General features: G+C 40.3%; 1 protein-coding gene across 1 annotated transcript in view; it reads right to left on the bottom strand.

Annotated features, from left to right (window-relative positions):
* Positions 1 to 19961, bottom strand: part of FAM184A (family with sequence similarity 184 member A) — a 119630-nt gene extending 99669 nt beyond the window's left edge. The window contains exon 1 of the mRNA XM_065888811.1: positions 19794 to 19961. Coding sequence (XP_065744883.1) covers positions 19794 to 19961 — 168 coding nt within the window. The remainder of the gene's footprint in view (positions 1 to 19793) is intronic.
* Positions 19962 to 22244: the final 2283 nt, after the last annotated feature.

Below are 22244 nucleotides of genomic sequence, written 5' to 3'. Positions count from 1 at the left end.
CCTGCATTGGCAGGCGGACTCTCAACCACTGCGCCACCAGGGAAGCCCTATTTACTTATTTTTAGCTGCACTGGGTCTTCATTACTGTGCATGGGCTTTCTCTAGTTGCAGCAAGCAGGGGGGCTACTCTTCGTTGCGGTGCACAGGCTTCTCATTGCAGTGGCTTCTCTTGCTGTGGAGCATGGGGTCTAAGCACATGGGCTTCAGTAGTTGTGGCACACAGGCTCAGTAGTTGTGGCTTGCGGGCTCTAGAGCACAGGCTCAGTAATTGTGGCTCATGGGCTTAGTTGCTCCATGGCATGTGGGATCTTCCCCGGCCAGGGGTTGAACCTGTGTCCCCTGCATTGGCAGGAGGATTCTTAACTGCTGTGCCACCAGGGAATTCCCAGCTTATTTGTTTTAAAAGCTTCTTTCTAACATCCCTCTTTACTTACTGGAATTATTTCAGTTTTTTTCACCTTTTTATTCCAGTCTGTGTTTGAATTAGGTCATGACTAAAGGCATAATTACTTGAAGCAAATGCTGTGCACCCAACTATACCATGATAAGTAAATATTCTGTCAGGCATAAGAATTATTCAGTACTTATCATAACAATAAACTATACCAGTACTTCAGGCGTTTATCATTATAAATGCTGTGTTAATAAGAATTTTATCTACTCTTACCCATAAGAATTATCTTGGCAGAAAAGCACATTTTACTATTTTCAGCAAAAAGACTATTCTTATTTGAGATACAATCTTAAGATAAACTCTTCAAACCACTGCATCTTTGTAAGTACAGCCTGCTTTATAACTTACTACTATATTTAATAAGTATAAATTGGTCACTCACAAATCACAGCATAAAAAAGTCAAATTCTTCATTTTCCTAATGGAACTTCATTTTCTTCATGAGTATTTGGTTGATGAAATGTGTGAAAATGAGTAGTAGTCACCTGCAAAAGCAGCAGGGGAAGGCAGTATCCTGAGGAGGGAGCCAGGTTTTCAATTAAAGTAAGAAGACGGCATATTTTCTGAAGAGATGTGGCTGCAGAGAAGTTGGCTAAGCATGGAATAAGAGTTCCAGAGAGCAAATATAAAACCCCAACAAGTGTCCGGGAGAAGAAAGCACAACTGCCTGAGGATAAGCCAGGTGACCCAGGGGGCTATATGTAGAGCCGGGTCCAGGGACAGAAACGTGACGTAAGATAGAAAGAGCTGGCTTGAAGCTTCCAAGATGGGCTCTGGTCTTACCATTTTGAACACAGCAGACTGTGGGTTTTACACAGGATCCCAGATATGTTAGAGAAAAGTGACCAAGGCCAGCCTTCTTACTTCCACTGTACAACTGTGAGAAAGTTACTTTAAACGTCTCCAAGCCTGGGGGTTTTTTCTGTAAAGTGAAGAGAATACTGCCAACTTCATAAACGTATGATGACGAAACAACACAAGTAAACTGCTTAATACAGGGCCTGATAACACTTTAGTGTGCAATACGCTTTTTGGTTTAATGGCTTTTGTTCTTGACGTGGTCCTCCCAAGAAACTGTAACCAGGTATGTGGGAGGCAAGACTGGTCAGTCCCACTGCCTCCCATCTGTGGTGAAGGCAGCTGTGCTCAGTAGAGGATGAAAGCACTCAAGAACGTTCTTGCTGATCTGACCAGAGTTCCACTCAGATAACACTGACCATTAAGCGGTTTACTGAATACAAATACCGCTTTGCCTCAGGTAACTTCTGTCTCGTACCTCTGCTAGACTGCAGGCTCTTAGAGGACGTGCTCCTGACTTACTCGTGCCCCCCCACAGGGTCTAGTATTTGTCAGACACTCTGAATGGCTGCTGAATGACTATCCATACAGGGATAAAGGCAAAGTCCCACACCTCAGAGATGTTCACTCCAGAGGTTACATTTTGCACAAAATCTCTTCTTTTGTTAAATAACTTCTATGCTAGTTTTCTAAAAGATGCTTAGATTTTATAAACTGTCATTTTCAGATTTAAGATTAAGTATCAATCAACAAAAAGCTGACAATCTAAAAAAAGTCCCAGATATTTAGTAAATAGGCATTTTTATTTACGTTATTCACTACTTTTAGGAGGACAAACTATCCAGAAATGTTGTATAAACAAGTTAATAATCAAGTTGAAAAGACAATTTGAGCAAATAATTCACTTAAAAGCATCACATTTTTCTCAAAAAATCTAGCCCCTTGTTTTACATTTGTTGAATACCTATAATTTTCTAGTTGATGCTAAAAAAAAAAAACGCTTAAGCAAAATAAGATTCTGCGTTGTAAGACCATATATTCCAGCTTAGTTAGACATGTGAATGCAGAACGGCTGCAAATTAAATTCCAGTATCCATCCTCAATCCCTGGTTCCTTCACCCATCTCTGTCCCTCTCAGCCAAAGACACAGATTCTCTTCCAACAGAAGCTGGACTTTACATTGTACCTAATACATCATGGGGTCTGGAAGTGATGCGGGCCTTCACCTAGCTGCCTAATGCTGCTTTCTAAAAAGTCAGACAACCGAGGTTCAACTCCTACCTCTTCTAGCAGCAGGGCCCAGGGCAAGTCACTTAAACTCTCTAATGCTCAACTTCCTCATAAAGTCTAATAACCTCACAGGGTATGGTAAGAATTGAATTAAATATCATAAGAAAATAACACGAAATCATTGCTTAAAAATGGTATTTACTGTTAACCATTCCAAATCATTATTCTTCCCCCATAATGAAAACAGCCTCTTGCTTTATTACTTAGCTTTATCACTCACTCCACCTGCCTCATCAGAGTAACAAACCAGGCTCCCAGTCACTGCCCACTTTAGAATAAATTTAGCCATGGGACTCGCAAATCCTCCTATCCCAACTCTGCCATTATCTTTGGAGATTTCAAAAATGCATGTAGAATCCAAAAGACCAGACTTAAAGTTCTTTGGGATTCCTAACTCTAAGAACCTCACTCACCCTTAAACATTCTCAAGACTGTGCTCTGGATCTGTTATAACTTAGTCCATCTTAGAAATCTTCATATAGCTCTCTCTAATGCTACAACTCCTTGTGTTATCCCTCAACCACTGGCCATTATCTACATTACACACCGATGGTCCTCTCAATTCCTAAATTTTCCTTTATCTATTAGCTCCATCCTAAACCTCACTTCCTTCCCCATGCAGCACACCAGGGTAGATTAACTGAAGTATTCTCTATCAAAGCTCTTTAAGTCTCTTAAATCCCAGTTCTGCTACACCTCTCAGGCAAAACTCAGACTCTGGATTAATCCTTTAATAACATGCCTTTTCTCCTACATTTGGTGAACAATGGTCCTCTCCACAGTACGGCAGGACTTTGCAGAAAACTGCGCAGCATTCAAACTGATACCAAATATCACGTCTAAATTCCTCCTGGGTCAACCACACATCTCACTGATCCTTTCACTTGAATCTGGTTAGCTATTTTCTCCTCCTTCCCACCGCAGCTATTCTAAATGTTTTCTATTCTGCTTAAGGCCCCAGTCACTCATGACTTTAATAATCACCTATATGAGGGGAGATTACTACACTTCCCCTCATATTTAGTAACCTCTCCTCAACTCCCTCGCAACACCTGCTACAGAGAATCTCACTTGGTGAAGCACTAAAGTCCCACACTAACAGCCACGAGTCAACTTGAAGCTGGAGCCTCCAGACCCAGTTAAGTCTTCAGAGTGACTGCAACCACACGAGAAGCCCCGAGCCAGAGCCACCCAGCTAAGTGACACCTGGATTCCTGGACCTCAGAAACTGGGAGATAATAAACATTTGTTGTCTTAAGATGCTAAATTTGGAGGTAATGTGTTACACAACAATAGATGTCCTTCCTATATTCCTATCTCAGTTTACATCAATCAACAACTATCTAGTTGCTCATTCATTCATTTAACCATTATTTGAGTACTTACTTACTATGTGACAGAGACCTGTTATCCTCAATCTTCCCTACAATAAACTGTCATAAAATCTTTACAACTTTATCTCCAAAACGTTTCTCCAATCTGCCCCTCATATTTGAGATTTCCCAAATCACCTCTTTCCCTCTCTCACCATAGTCCTAATTCAGGCCCTCACAATTCTCACCAATACTATATTACAATAGACTCCCAATTAGTTTCCTTGATTCTCATCTGTCCCTGTCAAGTGTGATCTATTTCAGAAACAGAGAAACAGCACATACACAGGAGTTAAGGTGGCAGGACCAGGAGGAAGTTCTCTCAAGGATTAGATGACTCTGTAGTCTTTGTACACAAGTAACTCAGGCTTGATAGTCTTCAGTTTTAGTAAAATAGAAAGTAGCTTACCTACTCAATGTGTATACAGAAAGAGGAGAGGATACAAGTGTGGACAATTCAGAGACAGCCACATGGCACAGCGCAGCCATACTGAGTTACGTGATGTTGATTAGGTACCACTGGGTTACATGATGTTGTAGAGCAATAGAAGTCCATGCACTGGTTCCCTGTTGCTACTGTAACAATTTATAACAAAGTTAGTGACTTTGAGCAACACAAATTTATTAATCTTATAACTATGAAGGTCAGAAGTCTGAAAAGAGGCTCTTGGGGAGTATCTGTTTCCCTGCTGTTTCCAGCTTCTAGAGGTCATGCGTTCCTGGGCTCGTGGTCCCCTTCCATCTTCAGTGCCAGCAATGGCTGTCAAGTCTTTCTCACACCCCAACACTCTCACACTGACTCTCCGGCCTCCCTCTTTTGCTCAGAAGAATCCTTGTGATTATACTGCCCCATCCAAATAACCAAGGATAATCTCCATTTCAAGATCCTCAACTTAATGATACCCGTAAATGTAATGTAACACATTCACAGGTCCCAGGGATTAGGACGGGGACGTCTTGGAGGTGGGGGGAGGGTGGCAGTATTCTGCCATGGTCCAGTCCCAGAATCTGCTCTAGCGATGCTCCACAATCCAGAAATACAAACAGAGAAAACAAATAGCAAGTGTGACGCAGGATTGAAGGTTAAAAATATGTAGAGTCCTAAAGAGCAATATTAAAGCGACAGGCTTGGCTTCAGATCAAATTCTTATTTTTTTCTACAGCAGTTAACTTTGCTAATTCCTTCATGACCACAGAGTAGTCTTACCTGGGCTCCTTTTTCACCAGTATTTTCTGATTATCACCAGGAGATTGGGACAAGAAAGCCTGTACCGATCTGAACATACCTTACAATTAACAACATTGAAAGTGCACATTCTTCTAGGTCATTTAAGGAAGATCTATGTCAGAATAGAAACCAGTAAGACTAATTATCTGCCAAAGACATTCTATATTTGAATAAATAGTTTTTAAGAGTTTTCTGTATGTTGCATGAAGTCAACCCAGAAACATCCAACCAATTGTGCTGTAGTCTCAGTGAGTAAAAGATTTCTAGTCATCTTTAGGTGCCTAGACAAAGGCTTTTAACAAAACCGACTCCCACACTGACAGTTTGTGCTGGAAAGAAAGTAACTGTAACTGCAAACATTTTAAGCAAATGATGACTATAAAAAATAAGACTTTGTTTTACTTAAATTAAAATAAGTCAACATTATATTTTTAAACGGTTCACTCCATGCCATGAAATAATTTATACATTTCCTTTTTCTGACCTAGGGCAATACGGTAGACCCAAGTTCAGATTATGTAGATTACAATTTACATACAAGGAGAGAATCTGTTTGTAATTTTATCCCATGCTTATGATTGCAGGGTGGCTGCTAGGTGATTGGCAACTCACACAAAAGATGAGTATTCCCATCCCCACCATCCCTTCCAGCCGTCTCATCTAAGGGTATTTAGGGAAACATTAAGTCAAACTCACACTCACATGAGGGTGTTTAGGGTGTAATAAGAGTCATAGTCATACAGGCCCATGACAACATCTGACAAACCAGAGCAGGACTAAGTAAACAGCAGATGCAAAGTTCCACATCCATTTTTAGATACACTAGATCCTCGTTATTCATGGATTCCATATTTCCAAATTCGGCTACTTGCTAAAATTTATATGTAACCTCAAAATCTAACACAATATGTTAGACAAGCTTTATTCAGGCATGAATTATAGTGCTGTTTGCTGTGAATACTCTGTTAATGAATCAACAATATGTATTAAATAAAGTGCCATTAAACAGAAATACACCTAAAACAAGGTTATGTATTGATGGCTTGATGAAAATGTGACCACAGGGTGTTAGGACCATAACCCCGTATTTCCCCTATATAACTTCATAGAATATAACTATCTCAAATAATGAGAGTCAAATGTATTTTATTGTCCGTCCAACCTTTACTTTTGATAGCTGTGGTCCCTAATAATGTAGAATATATTCCCATCAGAGGAGAAAATATATACAAAAACAAATACGTTAGAGCAGAGGCTGAACCAAATGGGAGAGGCCTGGAGAGTGGGTATAAATCGACATTTATTGACCTCCTCTCCTACACAAATTACCTTATTTCATCTTTACAGTAATTCTATGAGATAAGCTTTGTTATTCTTATTTTACAGATGATGAAGCTGAGGCTCTGAGAAGTTAAAACACTTACTAAAGGTCACAGCCTAGTAAGTGGTGAAACAGAAATTCAAACTGGGGTCTGTCCAACCCACTGAACCACACCTCTGACCCGTGTGGCAGGCACTGCTGCCTTATTGGGCCAGTGGCTCTGGGAACGTCACCCCCTGGCCCACAACCGAGACACCGAAACCCAAAACATACCCATTAACTCCTGGGACTCAAAAAACCGAAATTTCCCTCATCCCCTTTACCCCTGGTCATTACAAAGGTTTGTAACCAGAGAATGTGTCAACCTTATTCTTTAAATTATTCTTAAAAGCCTTATTAAAGAAGAAGTTGAAAGGTATTAGCATAGTTTCTCTAAGAAAATTATATATTCTACTCAAAACAAAACAAACAGAAAAAGCTGCCAATAATTAAACATTTAAAATTTGTCATATTAAACTAATCTCTTGATTAAAATGTTCACCTACTTTATTCTGGTCACATTTTCTCAAAAGTCTATAGAAGTTAGATAGCCTCATCCAGCAGAGGGCAGACAGCAGAAGCAAGAAGAACTACAATCCTGCAGCCTGTGTAACAAAACCGACATTCACAGAAAGACAGACAAGATGAAAAGGCAGAGGGCTATGTACCAGAAGAAGGAACAAGATAAAACCCCCCAAAACAACTAAAGAAGTGGAGATAGGCAACCTTCCAGAAAGAGAATTAAGAATAATGATACGGGCTTCCCTGGTGGCGCAGTGGTTGGGAGTCCGCCTGCCGATGCAGGGGATACGGGTTCGTGCCCCAGTCTGGGGGGATCCCACATGTTGCGGAGCGGCTGGGCCCGTGAGCTATGGCCGCTGAGCCTGCGCGTCCGGAGCCTGTGCCCCGCAACGGGAGAGGCCACAACAGTGAGAGGCCCGCGTCCCGCAAAAAAAAAAGAATAATGATAGTGAAGATGATCCAGGATCTCAGAAAAAGAATGGAGGCAAAGATCGAGAAGATGCAAGAAATGTTTAACAGAGACCTAGAAGAATTAAAGAACAAACAAACAGAGATGAATAATACAATAACTGAAATGAAAACTACACTAGAGGGAATCAATAGCAGAATAAGTGAGGCAGGAGAATGAATAAGTGACCTGGAAGACAGAATGGTGGAATTCACTGCTGCGGAACAGAATAAAGAAAAAAGAATGAAAAGAAATGAAGATAGCCTAAGAGACCTCTGGGACAACATTACATGCAACAACATATGCATTATAGGGGTCCCAGAAGGAGAAGAGAGAGAGAAAGGACCTGAGAAAATATTTGAAGAGATTATACTAAAAAACTTCCCTAACATGGGAAAGGAAATAGCCACCCAAGTCCAGGAAGCACAGAGAGTCCCAGGCAGGATAAATCCAAGGAGAAACACACCGAGACATATAGTAATCAAATTGACAAAAATTAAAGACACAGAAAAATTATTAAAAGCAACAAGGGAAAAAAAAAGCAACAAGGGAAAAATGACAAATAACATACAAGGGAACTCCCATAAGGTTAACGGCTGATTTCTCAGCAGAAACTCTACAAGCCAGAAGGGAGTGGCATGATATACTTAAAGTGATGAAAGGGAAGAACCTACAACCAAGATTACTCTACCCTGCAAGGATCTCATTCAGATTTGATGGAGACATCAAAAGCTTTACAGACAAGCAAAAGCTAAGAGAATTCAGCACCACCAAACCAGCTCTACAACAAATGCTAAAGGAACTTCTCTAAGTGGGAGGAAACACAAGAGAAGAAAAGGACCTACAAAAACAAATCCAAAACAATTAAGAAAATGGTCATAGGAAATACATATCGACAATTACCTTAAATGTGAATGGATTAAATTCTCTAACCAAAAGACACAGGCTTGTTGAATGGATACAAAAACAAGACCCATGTATATGCTGTCTACAAGAGACCCACTTCAGACCTAGGGACACATACAGACTGAAAGTGAGGGGATGGAAAAAGATATTTCATGCAAATGGAAATCAAAAGAAAGCTGGAGTAGCAATTCTCATATCAGACAAAACAGACTTTAAAATAAAGAATGTTACAAGAGACAAGGAAGGACACTACATAATGATCAAGGCATCAATCCAAGAAGAAAACATAACAATTATAAATATACATGCACCCAACAAAGGAGCACCTCAACACATAAGGCAACAGCTATAAAAGAGGCTAACAGCTATAAAAGAGGAAATCGACAGTAACACAATACTAGTGGGGGACTTCAACACCTCACTTACACCAATGGACTGATCATCCAAACATAAAATTAATAAGGAAACACAAGCTTTAAATGACACAACAGATTAGATAGATTTAATTGATATTTATAGGACATTCCATCCAAAAAACAGCAGATCACACTTTCTTCTCAAGTGCGCACGGAACATTCTCTGGGATAGATCACATCTTCATTCACAAATCAAGCCTAAGTAAATTTAAGAAAACTGAAATCATATCAAGCATCTTTTCTGACCACAACACTATGAAATCAGTAATGAATTACAGGGGAAAAAATGTGAAAAACACGAACACATGGAGGCTAAACAATACGTTACTAAATAACCAAGAGATCACTGAAGAAATCAAAGAGGAAATCAAAAAATATCTAGAAACAAATGACAATGAAAACACGACAATCCAAAACCTATGGGATGCAGCAAAAGCAGTTCTAAGAGGGAAGTTTATAGCTCTACAAGCCTACCTCAAGAAACAAGAAAAATCTCAAATAAACAATCTAAACTTACACCTACAGGAACTAGAGAAAGAAGAACAAACAAAACCCAAAGTTAGCAGAAGGAAAGAAATCATAAAATCAGACCAGAAATAAATGAAATAGAAACAAAGAAAACAATAGCAAAGATCAACAAAACTAAAAGCTGGTTCTTTGAGAAGATAAACAAAATTGATAAACCATTAGCCAGACTCATCAAGCAGAAGAAGGAGAGGACTCAAATCAATAAAATTAGAAATGAAAAAGGAGAAGTTACAACAGACACTGCAGAAATACAGATCATCCTAAGAGACTACTACAAGCAACTCTATGCCAATAAAATGGACAACCTGGAAGAAATGGACAAATTCTTAGAAAGGTATAACTTTCCAAGACTGAACCGGGAAGAAATAGAAAATATGAATAGACCAATCACAAGAAATGAAATTGAAACTGTGATTAAAAATCTTCCAACAGGGCTTCCCTGGTGGCGCAGTGGTTGAGAGTTCGCCTGCCGATGCAGGGGACACGGGTTTGTGCCCTGGTCCAGGAAGATCCCACATGCCACAGAGCAGCTATGCCCGTGAGCCATGGTTGCTAAGCCTGTGCATCCAGAGCCTGTGCTCCACAACGGGAGAGGCCACAACAGTGAGAGGCCCGCATACCACACACACACAAAAACAAAAACAAAAAATCTTCCAACAAACAGAAGTCCAGGACCAGATGGCTTCACAGGTGAATTCTATCACACATTTAGACAAGAGCTAACAACCATGCTTCTCAAACTCTTCCAAAAAACTGCAGAGGAAGGACACTCCCAAACTCATTCTATGAGGCCACCATCACCCTGATACCAAAACCAGACAAAGACACTACAAAAAAAGAAAATTACAGACCAATATCACTGATGAATATAAATGCAAAAATCCTCAACAAAACACTAGCAAACAGAATCCAACAACACATTAAAAGGATCATACACCATGATCAAGTGGGGTTTATTCCAGGGATGCAAGGATTCCTCAATATACGCAAATCAATCAATGTGATACACCATATTAACAAACCGAAGAATAAAAGCCACACGATCATCTCAATCGATGCAGAAAAAGCTTTTGAGAAAATTCAACACCCATTTATGATAAAAACTCTCCAGAAAGTGGGCACAGAGGGAGCCTACCTCAACATAATAAAGGCCATATATGACAAACCCACAGCAAACATCATTCTTAATGGTGAAAAACTGAAACCATTTCCTCTAAGATCAGGAACAAGTCAAGGATGTCCACTCTCTCCACTATTATTCAACATAGCTTTGGAAGTCCTAGCCACGGCAATCAGAGAAGAAAAAGAAATAAAAGGAATACAAATTGGAAAAGATGTAAAACTGTCACTGTTTGCAGATGACATGATACTATACATAGAGAATCCTAAAGATGCCACCAGAAAACTACTAGAGCTAATCAATCAACTTGGTAAAGTTGCAGGATACAAAATTAATGCACAGAAATCTCTTGCATTCCTATATACTAACGATGAAAAATCTGAAAGAAAAATTAAGGAAACACTCCCATTTACGATTGCAACAAAAAGAATAAAATACCTAGGAATAAACCTACCTAGGGAGACAAAAGACCTGTATGCAGAAAACTATAAGACACTGACGAAAGAAATTAAAGATGATACCAAAAGATGGAGAGATATACCATGTTCTTGGATTGTAAGAATCAATATTGTGAAAATGACTATACTACCCAAAGCAAACTACAGATTCAGTGCAATCCCTATCAAATTACCAATTGCATTTTTTACAGAACTAGAACAAAAAATCTTAAAATTTGTATGGAGACACAAAAGACCCCGAATAGCCAAAGCAGTCTTGAGGGAAAAAAGCGGAGCTGGAGGAATCAGACTCCCTGACTTCAGACTATACTACAAAGCTACAGTAATCAAGACAATATGGTACTGGCACAAAAACAGAAATATAGATCAATGGAACAAGACAGAAAGCCCAGAGATAAACCCACGCACATATGGTCAATTAATCTACGACAAAGGAGGCAAGGATATACAATGTTGAAAAGACAGTCTCTTCAATATGTGGTGCTGGGAAAACTGGACAGCTACATGTAATACAATGAAATTAGAACACTCCCTAACACCATACACAAAAATAAAATCAAAATGGATTCGAGACCTAAATGTAAGACCGGACATTATAAAACTCTTAGAGGAAACTAGGAAGAAACTTCTTTGACGTAAATCACAGCAAGATCTTTTTTGATCCATCTCCTAATGGAAATAAAAACAAAAATTAAAAAATGGGACCTAATGAAACTTCACAGCTTTTGCACAGCAAAGGACACCATAAATAAGACAAAAAGATAACCCTCTGAATGGGCGAAAATATTTGCAAACGAATCAATGGACAAAGGATTAATCTCCAAAATATATAAACAACTCATGCAGCTCAATATTAAAAAAACAAACAACCCAATCCAAAAATGGGCAGACGACCTAAACAGACATTTCTCCGAAGAAGACATACAGATGGCCAAGAGGCACATGAAAAGCTGCTCAACATCACTAATTATTAGACAAATGCAAATCAAAACTACAATGAGGTATCACCTCACACCAGTTAGAATGGGCATCATCAGAACATCTACAAACAACAAATGCTGGGGAGGGTGTGGAGAAAAGGGAACCCTCTCGCACTGTTGGTGGGAATGTAAATTGATACAGCCACTATGGAGAACAGTATGGAGGTTCCTTAAAAAACTAAAAATAGAATTACCATATGATCCAGCAATCCCACTACTGGGCATATAACCAGAGAAAACCATAATTCAGAAAAACACATGCACCCCACTGTTCATTGCAGCACTATTTACAATAGTCAGGTCATGAAAGCAACCTAAATGCTCATCGACAGATGAATGGATAAAGAAGATGTGGTACATATATACAATGGAATATTTCTCTGCCATAAAAAGGAACGAAATTGGGTCATTTGCTGAGACGTGGATGGATCTAGAGACTGTCATACAGAGTGACATAAATCAGAAAGAGAAAACCAAATATCGTATATTAACTCATATATGTGGAACCTAGAAAAATGGTACAGATGAACCGGTTTGCAGAGCAGAAACTGAGACACAGAAGTAGAGAAAATACGTATAGACAGCAAGGGAGGAAAGCTGTGGTCGGGTGGGGATGGTGGTGTGATGAATTGGGCGATTGGGATTGACATGTATACACTGATGTGTATAAAGATGATGACTAATAAGAACGTGCTGTTAAAAAAAAAAGTCTACAGAAAAAAATGAGAAAAATATATAGGCTAAAAACGGTACTATAAATTGATAGTATTAATTAATAGTGCCCAGCACAGTATCTTTCAAGGACTAGACAGTCAACAAAAGTTTACCAACCTTTTAGATGTACATGCTCTATTTTAGTCATATTTAAGTATATCTTCTCTTGTTGCTCTGAGTAGATCATTATATTAAACATACACAAATACACAACTTCCTCTCAAAATTACTTGTACTTTGTTTACATAGTGCTTCACTAGGCAAAAGATCGAAGAACAGACAGGGGGCAAGGGGGGAGGAGGGATAAATTGGGAGACTGGGATTGACATATACATAGTACTATATATAAAATTTATAACTAATAAGAACCTACTGAATAGCACAGGGAACTCTACTTGATACTCTGTAACGGCCTATAAAGGAAAAGAATCTAAAAAAGAATGGAGATATATATATATATATGTATAACAGATTCATTTTGCTGTACACCACACCTGAAACTAACACAACACTGTAAGTCAACTATACTCCAATAAAAATTTTAAAAAGAAAAAAAAATGAATAGAACACTATTTAGTGTTTTGGTTATGAAATGTTTTCTGAAAGAAATGAGATTCTGTTAAGACTGTGCTTAAGGAGAAACAGGATGAAAAATGCAAATACCTGTGAACACTCAGACACACATTTAGCAGAATAAACAAAATCTTTCCAACAGGAAAGCCCAATATCTAGAGTATGTAACTATCCAAACTCCGCACTTCATTTTATAAGGAAGAGAGACATGGCAAATAAAAAATGAAAGTAGGACTTCCCTGGTGGCGCAGTGGTTGAGAGTCCGCCTGCCGATGCAGGGGACATGGGTTCGTGCCCCGGTCTGGGAAGATCCCACATGCCACGGAGTAGCTGGGCCTGAGCCATGGCCACTGGGCCTGCGCATCCGGAGCCTGTGCTCCGCAACGGGAGAGGCCACAACAGTGAGAGGCCAGTGTACCGCAAAAAAAAAAAAAAAAAAAAGAAAGTAACAATTTATTCACAAATAAAGTTTCAGCATTTGGCAAAGGACTGGTATATGTCTGGTCTAATCTGTAAATATACTGATTATCAACAAGGATCTGGAAGTGATAAAGGACTCTACATAATTTATGAATGGTATGACTTGAATGTAAGTATATTATTTTGGAAGGTAGAAAATCATTAATCCCTATGGTTAACTTCTTGTTAACTAAAATAATTCATTATCCAACAATTTTGAATAGGGATTTATCTGTATATTTTACTAAAATTAGCAATTTTATTGATAATTTAAATATTAGTAATGCACTTTATGAACCAACATTTTATTTTCAAACCTTCTTAAACCTCAAAACAGAGATGTACATATAAAGAAATACAGATTAGTAATTTTTAAAAGTCATTAAAATACTATCTCCCTTATAGTAAATAAGGTGTTACCGCGTAGCTGAGTCTATTATCCAAATCCCAAGTATTATGGTTAATCACTAAGTCTTGTTTTTCCATCCACTATAGGTCCTTTGGTAGTCTCAGCCTCCCTTTATATCTCAAAATGACAGTAATAAAAGATATAGGACAAACATTTTTCACATATTCAAGTTCACTACTTTTTATACATTCTTGTTAAAGTTTTGGTAGGAAAGAAAGATGTAATCATTAATGAAATAAGTTTGAGGCCTACAAATGACAGTACTCACTGCTGTAGTTTAATAGAACGCTAAAAATAAAAGGTTTATTTTCTAAAATATTTGCTCTGGTCTCAAATGTTAAGTATACCAAACTTAACTGACTATAACTGGTGATCCTCAACCTGCAAAGATTGGTGTTTCCAAAATTCATTTCTATATATTAATTGATTGACAGTCAGAGACTATTTTCCAAAATATTTTAAAGGACCATTAAGTTATGGAGTTAAAGTAAAAAAAAAAAAACAAAACCTTTATGGCTCAGAGCACACCTGAAAGTAGTATTTTCCCCACATATTTATAAAACAGTTTTTATTTAAAAAAAAAAAAAAAAAACACTGAATTCAGTTAGCAATTTTCTCCCATCTCTCCTCAGGTGTTTGTCTCCCAAAAGGGATGGGGGACACCAATTCCAATAGACTCACTGTTGTTTTCATTCAAAAGTAGCCTGAAGAATAGAAACTTTCTCCAATGAAAAAACAAATATGGAATTAAGAATTTCTATTATTGGGCTTCCCTGGTGGCGCAGTGGTTGAGAGTCTGCCTGCCGATGCAGGGGACACGGGTTCGTGCACCGGTCTGGGAAGATCCCACATGCCGCGGAGCGGCTGGGCCCGTGAGCCATGGCCACCGAGCCTGCACGTCCGGAGCCTGTGCTCCGCAACGGGAGGGGCCACAACAGTGAGAGGCCCGCGCCCGCGTACCGCAAAAAAAAAAAAAAAAAAAGGCATTTCTATTATTCACATCAATCCCATTTTCATGGCATAATATTCAAGTTTATTTGCTCACAGATAAAAGAGGTTTTTAATCTCATAACATAAATTGAAAGGGCAGAATAACAGTACTTTACCACTCTTACCCCACCCCCATTACCTCCTATTGTCATTTGGAAGTTAACTGGCTTTACAGACCCAGGTTACTCCATTCTCATCTCAAATTTAAGATATGAAAATTTCAGAAATACTCATAATTTTAAGAAAGCATAGAAATTTACTTATTAATTAAAATAAACAAATTGTTTCAATCAAATTTTGCTGAACCCTTATCCTTCATACTACTTTTTAAGAGGTTGACAATTTAGAAGACAGCACAAGATTTTCATAAACAAATAAGACAGAGAGGGGTCAGAGGGAGAAAAACTGGAAAACTTCCAACATACTGCCCTCAGAAATGGGACTTAAGCCAACAATCCAATTAAGAAAGCAAGCAGTCAAAAGAAAAATAATTAAAATAATCACATAGTAGTAACTTTGACACCAAGTATGACAGTATCTAAATCAACCTAATTAAAGAATTTTTAAAGTCTGGAACGACTGAAGCTGTTAATAAAAACATGAAAATATTATGACATTTATCTGAGAATATAAAAAAAATAGCTGTTACAAATCTACCAAAGCCACAGTCACAAACTGTACAACCCACATATCCAGAAATTGTGCAGTGTATGGAAGAGGCAGGTGGGTTTCACTCTCATCAGGTCTGTGATTCAAATGGTAAGCAAAACATAGTTCCAACATGGGGAAAAAATTCCGTGGCCTCTTAGGAGCTGAGTGGGTAATATTAGTTAGAAGGAAGGCATACACAGCAAAAAGAGACCTGCTAGTATGGCTGCCCCTCTCCTAGACCATTCCAGAGACCTGGGTTCGAATCCAAGATCTGCCATTGACAAGCTATATAGTCTTCAAATGACTTTACACCCTCAACTTCCATACCTGTAAAATGAGAGGGTTAGGCTGGTAAGAATCTATGGTTTCTTCCAGCTCTAAACCTTTTAACTATAAAGGCAGTCAATTTATAAGTTTTTAGACAATTGATTAATAGCATATCATGCTTTTGTGCCCATTAGTAAAACACAGGAAATTAATTCAAACCACTCAGCTATGACCAAAAGATTACACCTAAGCTGCTGCATAATAGAATGACAAAGCTGCAATGTAACAAAGGAGGGATAAAAAGATGCTACGTTTGGTATATGCCAAGCTGAAACAATCCAAGTCATAACCAAAACTAAATATTATTATGAAACAGTATTTAGGTAATTCAAACAAACCAACTAGTGAGAAATCAGTTGAAGTTAACATAGAGAAAACAGAATTGTTTGAAAATTTCACTGGTTTTGGTATTATATAAACACATTCAGGTTTTGAATATAGTAAAAGCAGAGTTAATATTAAATGATCAAAAGACTATTTTTGCATATTTGCTAAGAATCTGGCATATAAATTATCTTCCTTTTGAAATGATAAATAATATTTATATTTTAGACAAAGTGCTTTATGTTTTTATTTTTGCATCAAAAATAATAAAATAATATATAGCTTTTTGAAGCAGTTTAAGGGGAAGCCAAATATTTAAATATTTAAGAGTAATTTAACTCAGCTGAAATGATCTAGCATTAATCCAGAAGAATAGCAGATACAACTCCTGAAAAATATTTACTGACTTACTCTACTATATAACAAAATTACGTGGTACATCATTATCTTCAATAAATATTTATTAAGCTTTTAAAACACTACGTGCAAAACATTCATATTAAGGTTACATGAAATATATAGTCTCTACAGCTGAGGAACTTAGAGCCAAATTAGAGAAACAAAGTATATTTATAAACACAATAAATGGTGTGCAAATGTGTATTATTAAATATCAAATAAGAAGTACAGACAATAAATGTTACAGTAATTCAGAGTAAGGCAAACCCAAAAAGGCCCAGGTTGGTCAGGGCAGTTCTTGGGAGGAGACACATAAGTTTGATATTAAAAGAAGACTTTTAAGAATGGTTTGATGCTAAGCACAGAGAACACAAAGCAACTGTTCCTGCTCTTTGCAACCTTACACCCAACCTTGTACTAGTTACATCTGTAAGTGATAACTGGACTAAACTATATCAAAAGTGCAACAACTGGGGCTTCCCTGGTGGCGCAGTGGTTGAGAGTCCGCCTGCCGATGCAGGGGACATGGGTTCGTGCCCCGGTCCCGGAAGATCCCACATGCCGTGGAGCGGCTGGGCCCGTGAGCCATGGCCGCTGAGCCTGCACGTCCGGAGCCTGTGCTCCGCAACGGGAGAGGCCACAACAGTGAGAGGCCCGCGTACAGGAAAAAAAAAAAAAAATGGTAGAGCAGGAGTTTTAACTCAAGACAGTGTGTCAGATTCCCAAGCCATGCTAACAATAACATTGAAGAGGTGAGTTCTGCTGACTCATTTCCAAAAGAAATAAAATCTTATTTTAATGGTTACCTTTATAATGTCTAATTTTGAAACACAAGCTATTGCCAAGTTCCAAACATAGTTCTATTAACAAACCTCTACTGGTGTGAATTTATTAATAAACTCTTCATGAGTGAAAACTCTGTAAAGCAGATAGCAGTAAAATTTCTATCAGTCAATATATTACTCATGATATCATTCTTATGGTATTTACCATAAGTATATGTGACTATAAAACTGACAGTTTCCAAGTTGGTACCTAAAGCAAGCAGGTCTTGTATGTTTCAGAAACTGAAGGGTGTTGGCTGAAACACAGCCCTATTATCAGACTGTTCCATTCTCCTGCATTGTCTTAGTAACAGAGATTAAGAGACAGGGTGGGATATTTCAGTGTTAATCAGCGGTTCTCCACCTGCCCGTTCCTCCCCTGGGAACATTTGGCAACATAAATTGGCCTGGAGACATGTGTATTGTCACTACTGTGTATGCATGTGGGGACTACAAGTAGAAGCTGCTAGGTAGCACCAGGGATGGTGCTAAACATCCTATAGTGCACAGGGCAGCCCTGCCCACTCCCAACAAGAAATTATTCAGTCTAAAATGTCAGTAGTGTCGAGGCTGAGAAACTCTAGTGTGAGATTAAATGTCTGAGGCACTTAGCAGAGAGGGTGGCGTGAGTGTTTAGAGACTGTAACTATAAACACTAAATCAGAGTCCAGTAATACTCAGGGAAGATTAGATACAGCACTCAAGCCGTGATGAGAGCGCTGGCAAGAGGGCAGCCTCCTGCTTTGTTAGGTTTGAGGTGGGTAGTGTAAAGAAAGTGATTGCCACTTCTAGTAGTACTCCAACATTTCACAGTTGTGATTTTTTTTTCTGATAAAAGAACAGGAAATTGAAAAAGTATAAGTAAAAAGAAAAGTAGTTTGCTGGAGAGAAAAGAAACTTCATTTGTTAAATTGTACACAGTTCCACTACCAGCTTACTGAGTGTTTCTATGACTTACAGCAGGGCCCTACAGGGTTACAACCTAAAACAAAAATAATGGATGTTTTGGACACACTGTAAGAGAAAATCAGAACAAATAAATATACATGTGCTTCATTCTGGACATCAGTATTCTAAAGACCAAACATGATCTCAGAAAGCCTGGCTTTTAGCTCCCAAATGTGTAAATGCTCTGATGGTACACTACTGTTCCTTCTTGGGCCTTCCCTTCTCCGAATTTGGGGACCCTCAGTCAAAAGAAAAAAAGTAAAAACTGGACACGTAGCAACCTCTGAGATGGTGCTGACATAAAACAAACACCAACAAGCAAAATTGCTTGGAGCTGAAAGAGTCGGACTTCAGAGGTTATCTAGTAGCAAACCCCACAATGCCAGCCTCTCTTCACATACCAACACTCCTAACAAGTGGTTAGCCAACTCCACTTAAACACTAAACTAAGGTCTATCACTTCTACTAGCTTTCAGAAACCACGAATCACTTCTCACGTAATGGGTATTGAAAGATTGCTCCTGAGGTCTAAAGAGAGCAATGTAATTGATCTAAGTTGCTCCTGCTTCACAGATACCAACTGTTTCTCATTATCAACATTTCCTTAAGCAGAAAAAAAGCTCACCATCCAAAGACGATTCTAAACTACAATTGGCCAAATCTGCGGGCGTATTTGCCCTTTGAAAATTATCTTCTGATAGATTGAAACATTTAAGTAAATGCAGACACATGATTCATCTAAAAAGCCTTGTTTGACATTCTGTCAGTATAAAGAATGACTCATTAAATCCTGAAAATGGCACGCTAGGTATGTTTTATCCTCCTACATCGCTCAGCAGGATTTATTCTCCCCTTAACTATGTAACCAGTGAAAGATACTGATGGAATTCGAAGACTCCGGATCATATTGGGTAAATACGGTACTGTACTTTATACAGTTACAGTAAAGCCTCGAGGAGCCTTGGCAGATGCACGAGAGCAAAACTAAAGTGATTTATTATTGTGCCGTAAAAGAAGTAGATCCTAATTTGTTCTGTGCTGGCTTACCCCAAAAGGGTAGCGGGGGGCAAGTCCCATAAACCCAGCTTTGCTGTCGGGTTTAATTTAGTTTAAATTAACGTCACCGGCGTTGCACCGAAGTTTGAACGGTTACAGGAGGTAAGCCTCTGGCTGTTGCTTCCCCAAAACAGCCCCCTTTCAACTCGCCCGGGGCGCAGGGCGCGCAGCCTCCCAACCAGGCAGGTGGGCCCCGCGCGGCGTCTCCGCAGTGCCCACCCCGCAGCCGCTCCCTTACCTTGGTGAGCTGGGCGATTTTCTTGCTCATTTTCAGGTGCAAGTCCTGGCTGTAGTCCATGCAGTGCCCCGCCTGCTGCGCGGCGGCCGGCGAGGGCGCGAATTTGGCCGCCCCAGCCGCCGAGCCGCCGTAATAGTGCTGCTGCCAGCTCATGCCCGGGGTCGCCATCTTCCCGGCAGACCCCGGCCGGGGCACCAGTGCCCGCGCTCGGGGGGCGGCCCGCCGAGCAACGGCGACGGGGGCGCAGGAGCCGGGGCGGACGCTTCCGGACCCGACACCCGACGCCCGCCAGCCGCTGCCGCCCGCGCCCCCCGGTCCGCGAACCCCGAGTCACCGCCGTCCAGGGACGGGGCTGCCCCGCCAGCCCGAAGCCGCGGGCGACACCGGCGCGGGGCAAATGCCCGGGGTGCGGCGGCGGCCCCGGGCCCTATCCGCTCTCACCCTCTCTTCAGCTCGCGCCTGGCGAGGGGAGACGTGGGCAGCGTGGCCCCGCAGGTCCCGCTGCCACCCGACACCCAGAGGGACAGCCGCCTAGTGGGGTGCGGAGGGAGGAGGAGACTGGGCGGGCTGCTGCGGGGGGAGGCGGGGACCTGGAGGAGGACGCGGGAGCTGCGGAGCCGCCGTTACCAGGGCTCGCGGAGCGCGCGGGGTGGAGACGTCATTTCCCCGCAGCCAAGCTCCGCCCCGCGCCGCCGCCTGCCCCGCAGCCCGGCGACCGGCGCGGGTGCCTCTTGCGGGGCTCGCAGCGAGTGTCTACCCCTGCGGCGGGGAGCCCCGAGCTCCGGCCGGCTCGTGGTAAGCCCCGTGTCCCGCGCGCGTGCCAGAAAAAACTGGGCCGTGGTCACCTTCGGTGTGTAGAGCGCGTGCCGATTTACCGAGCCTTTCCACGTGCATCATCGCGTGCGCTGGGCCCAAGTGGCTCTTCCCCAAGAAAAGCGGCAAACTCACATCCCGCTCCCTCCCAACGATGGCCTCAGCACCGGAGACGTGCGTAATGAAGTCGCGGGGAATCCGATACCCCCTACCCAGACCCTTCCTTCCAAACTCACACAAACATGATTGTTAGAGTGTCTTAGGCTGACCGACTACGTGCCAGGCACTGTCCCTCATTCAACACCAAGTGTCTATGTGGAGAGGACACATTTCATCAGTCAATTGGTACAGCATTGCACCACTACTTCTTCCCAGTCTAATGGAGCCCCAGACAATTATATATGAAATCTACTTGGCTGCAAGTAAAGGGAAAAACAGAAGCTGAACAAGATGTCCTTAAGGATTTGGAGCTGGGCTAAAATGTGTCATTACTTGTGCATTTTCACCTTACTAAATGTGTTATTTCCTACTAATTTTCTCCTAACATCTCTACTTCTGCAGGTCAAATAATTTTTTTTTAACGTAGTGTCCTCTGTTGAAGTAAATCATTCATTTTAGAGCATTCTTAACACAAACTTTAAAAATATAGAATCGTACCTATTTAAAAAAAATATGCTGTCATGCAGTTTTGCAGGACTGAATCCTCTCCTGTTATAATATGTAATTTCTCTTTAGCATGCAACTAACCACCATATAAATCTGATATTATTAACAAATCCGATTGGGGGCCATATTAAAGTATTTGTGACAAAATCTAAACGTACAAGATGAAGGTCAAATAGGATCTTGAAATACTTCTGGAACTGTTGGAATTCCAGAAAGGAATTTTGAAATTGGCTACCTCTTTTCCCAGATGCTAAGTACTCAGCCTTCCCTCTAACAGAACTTTCAGAAAATAAGTTGTCTAGTTCCAAGGTCCTGAATGGAGCAGATAGCCAGAAACAAATGTCATGCAAATTTTGCTCCCTTCTTAAGCTCTAATGATTAAATGAAATTAAAGAGAATTAGAAGGTGGGTTATTTCATCAAATTCTAGGCATGGAATATTCACAATCATTTTAGAACCCTTGTGTCCTTTGTATTCTATGCAGAAGTGTGTTTGCTCCAAATGCTCCTAAGTTTCCCTAAATTTTTATAGCTAACTTTTGCTAGGGCAAAGAAGGTGTTTTTTGTTTTTGTCTCTATGATATAGTGGAAAGAATATAGGACTGGAAATAAGACCAACATGTAGCCTCAACTGAGTCACCAATCTTGTTCATCCCTCAAGTGCATCCTCTGAAGAGTGTTATCAGCCCCTTCGCGGTCTAACTTGGGAGTTAAAGGTTGCAACTCTGGTCCACTAGTAGTTCACTCTGAACCCCATCACAAGAGTTCCTGCCATTGCTATACAGCATAGCCCAGGAGGAGCCTTTTCCTAAATACTCTGCTCAATAGACACCCAGTGTCATTCCATGAATCAAATAGTTCTACCTGACCACAGTGGGATAAAACAGGTCATCTGATACAGAATTCTATTTAATTATGAATGATACATAGAAATATAAAGTCTAATATAATACACTCATAATCCCATCACTCA

This window comes from Phocoena phocoena, chromosome 12, assembly GCF_963924675.1.
Source record: "Phocoena phocoena chromosome 12, mPhoPho1.1, whole genome shotgun sequence".
Lineage (NCBI taxonomy): Eukaryota > Metazoa > Chordata > Mammalia > Artiodactyla > Phocoenidae > Phocoena > Phocoena phocoena.
This window is presented reverse-complemented; position numbering and strand designations above follow the sequence as displayed.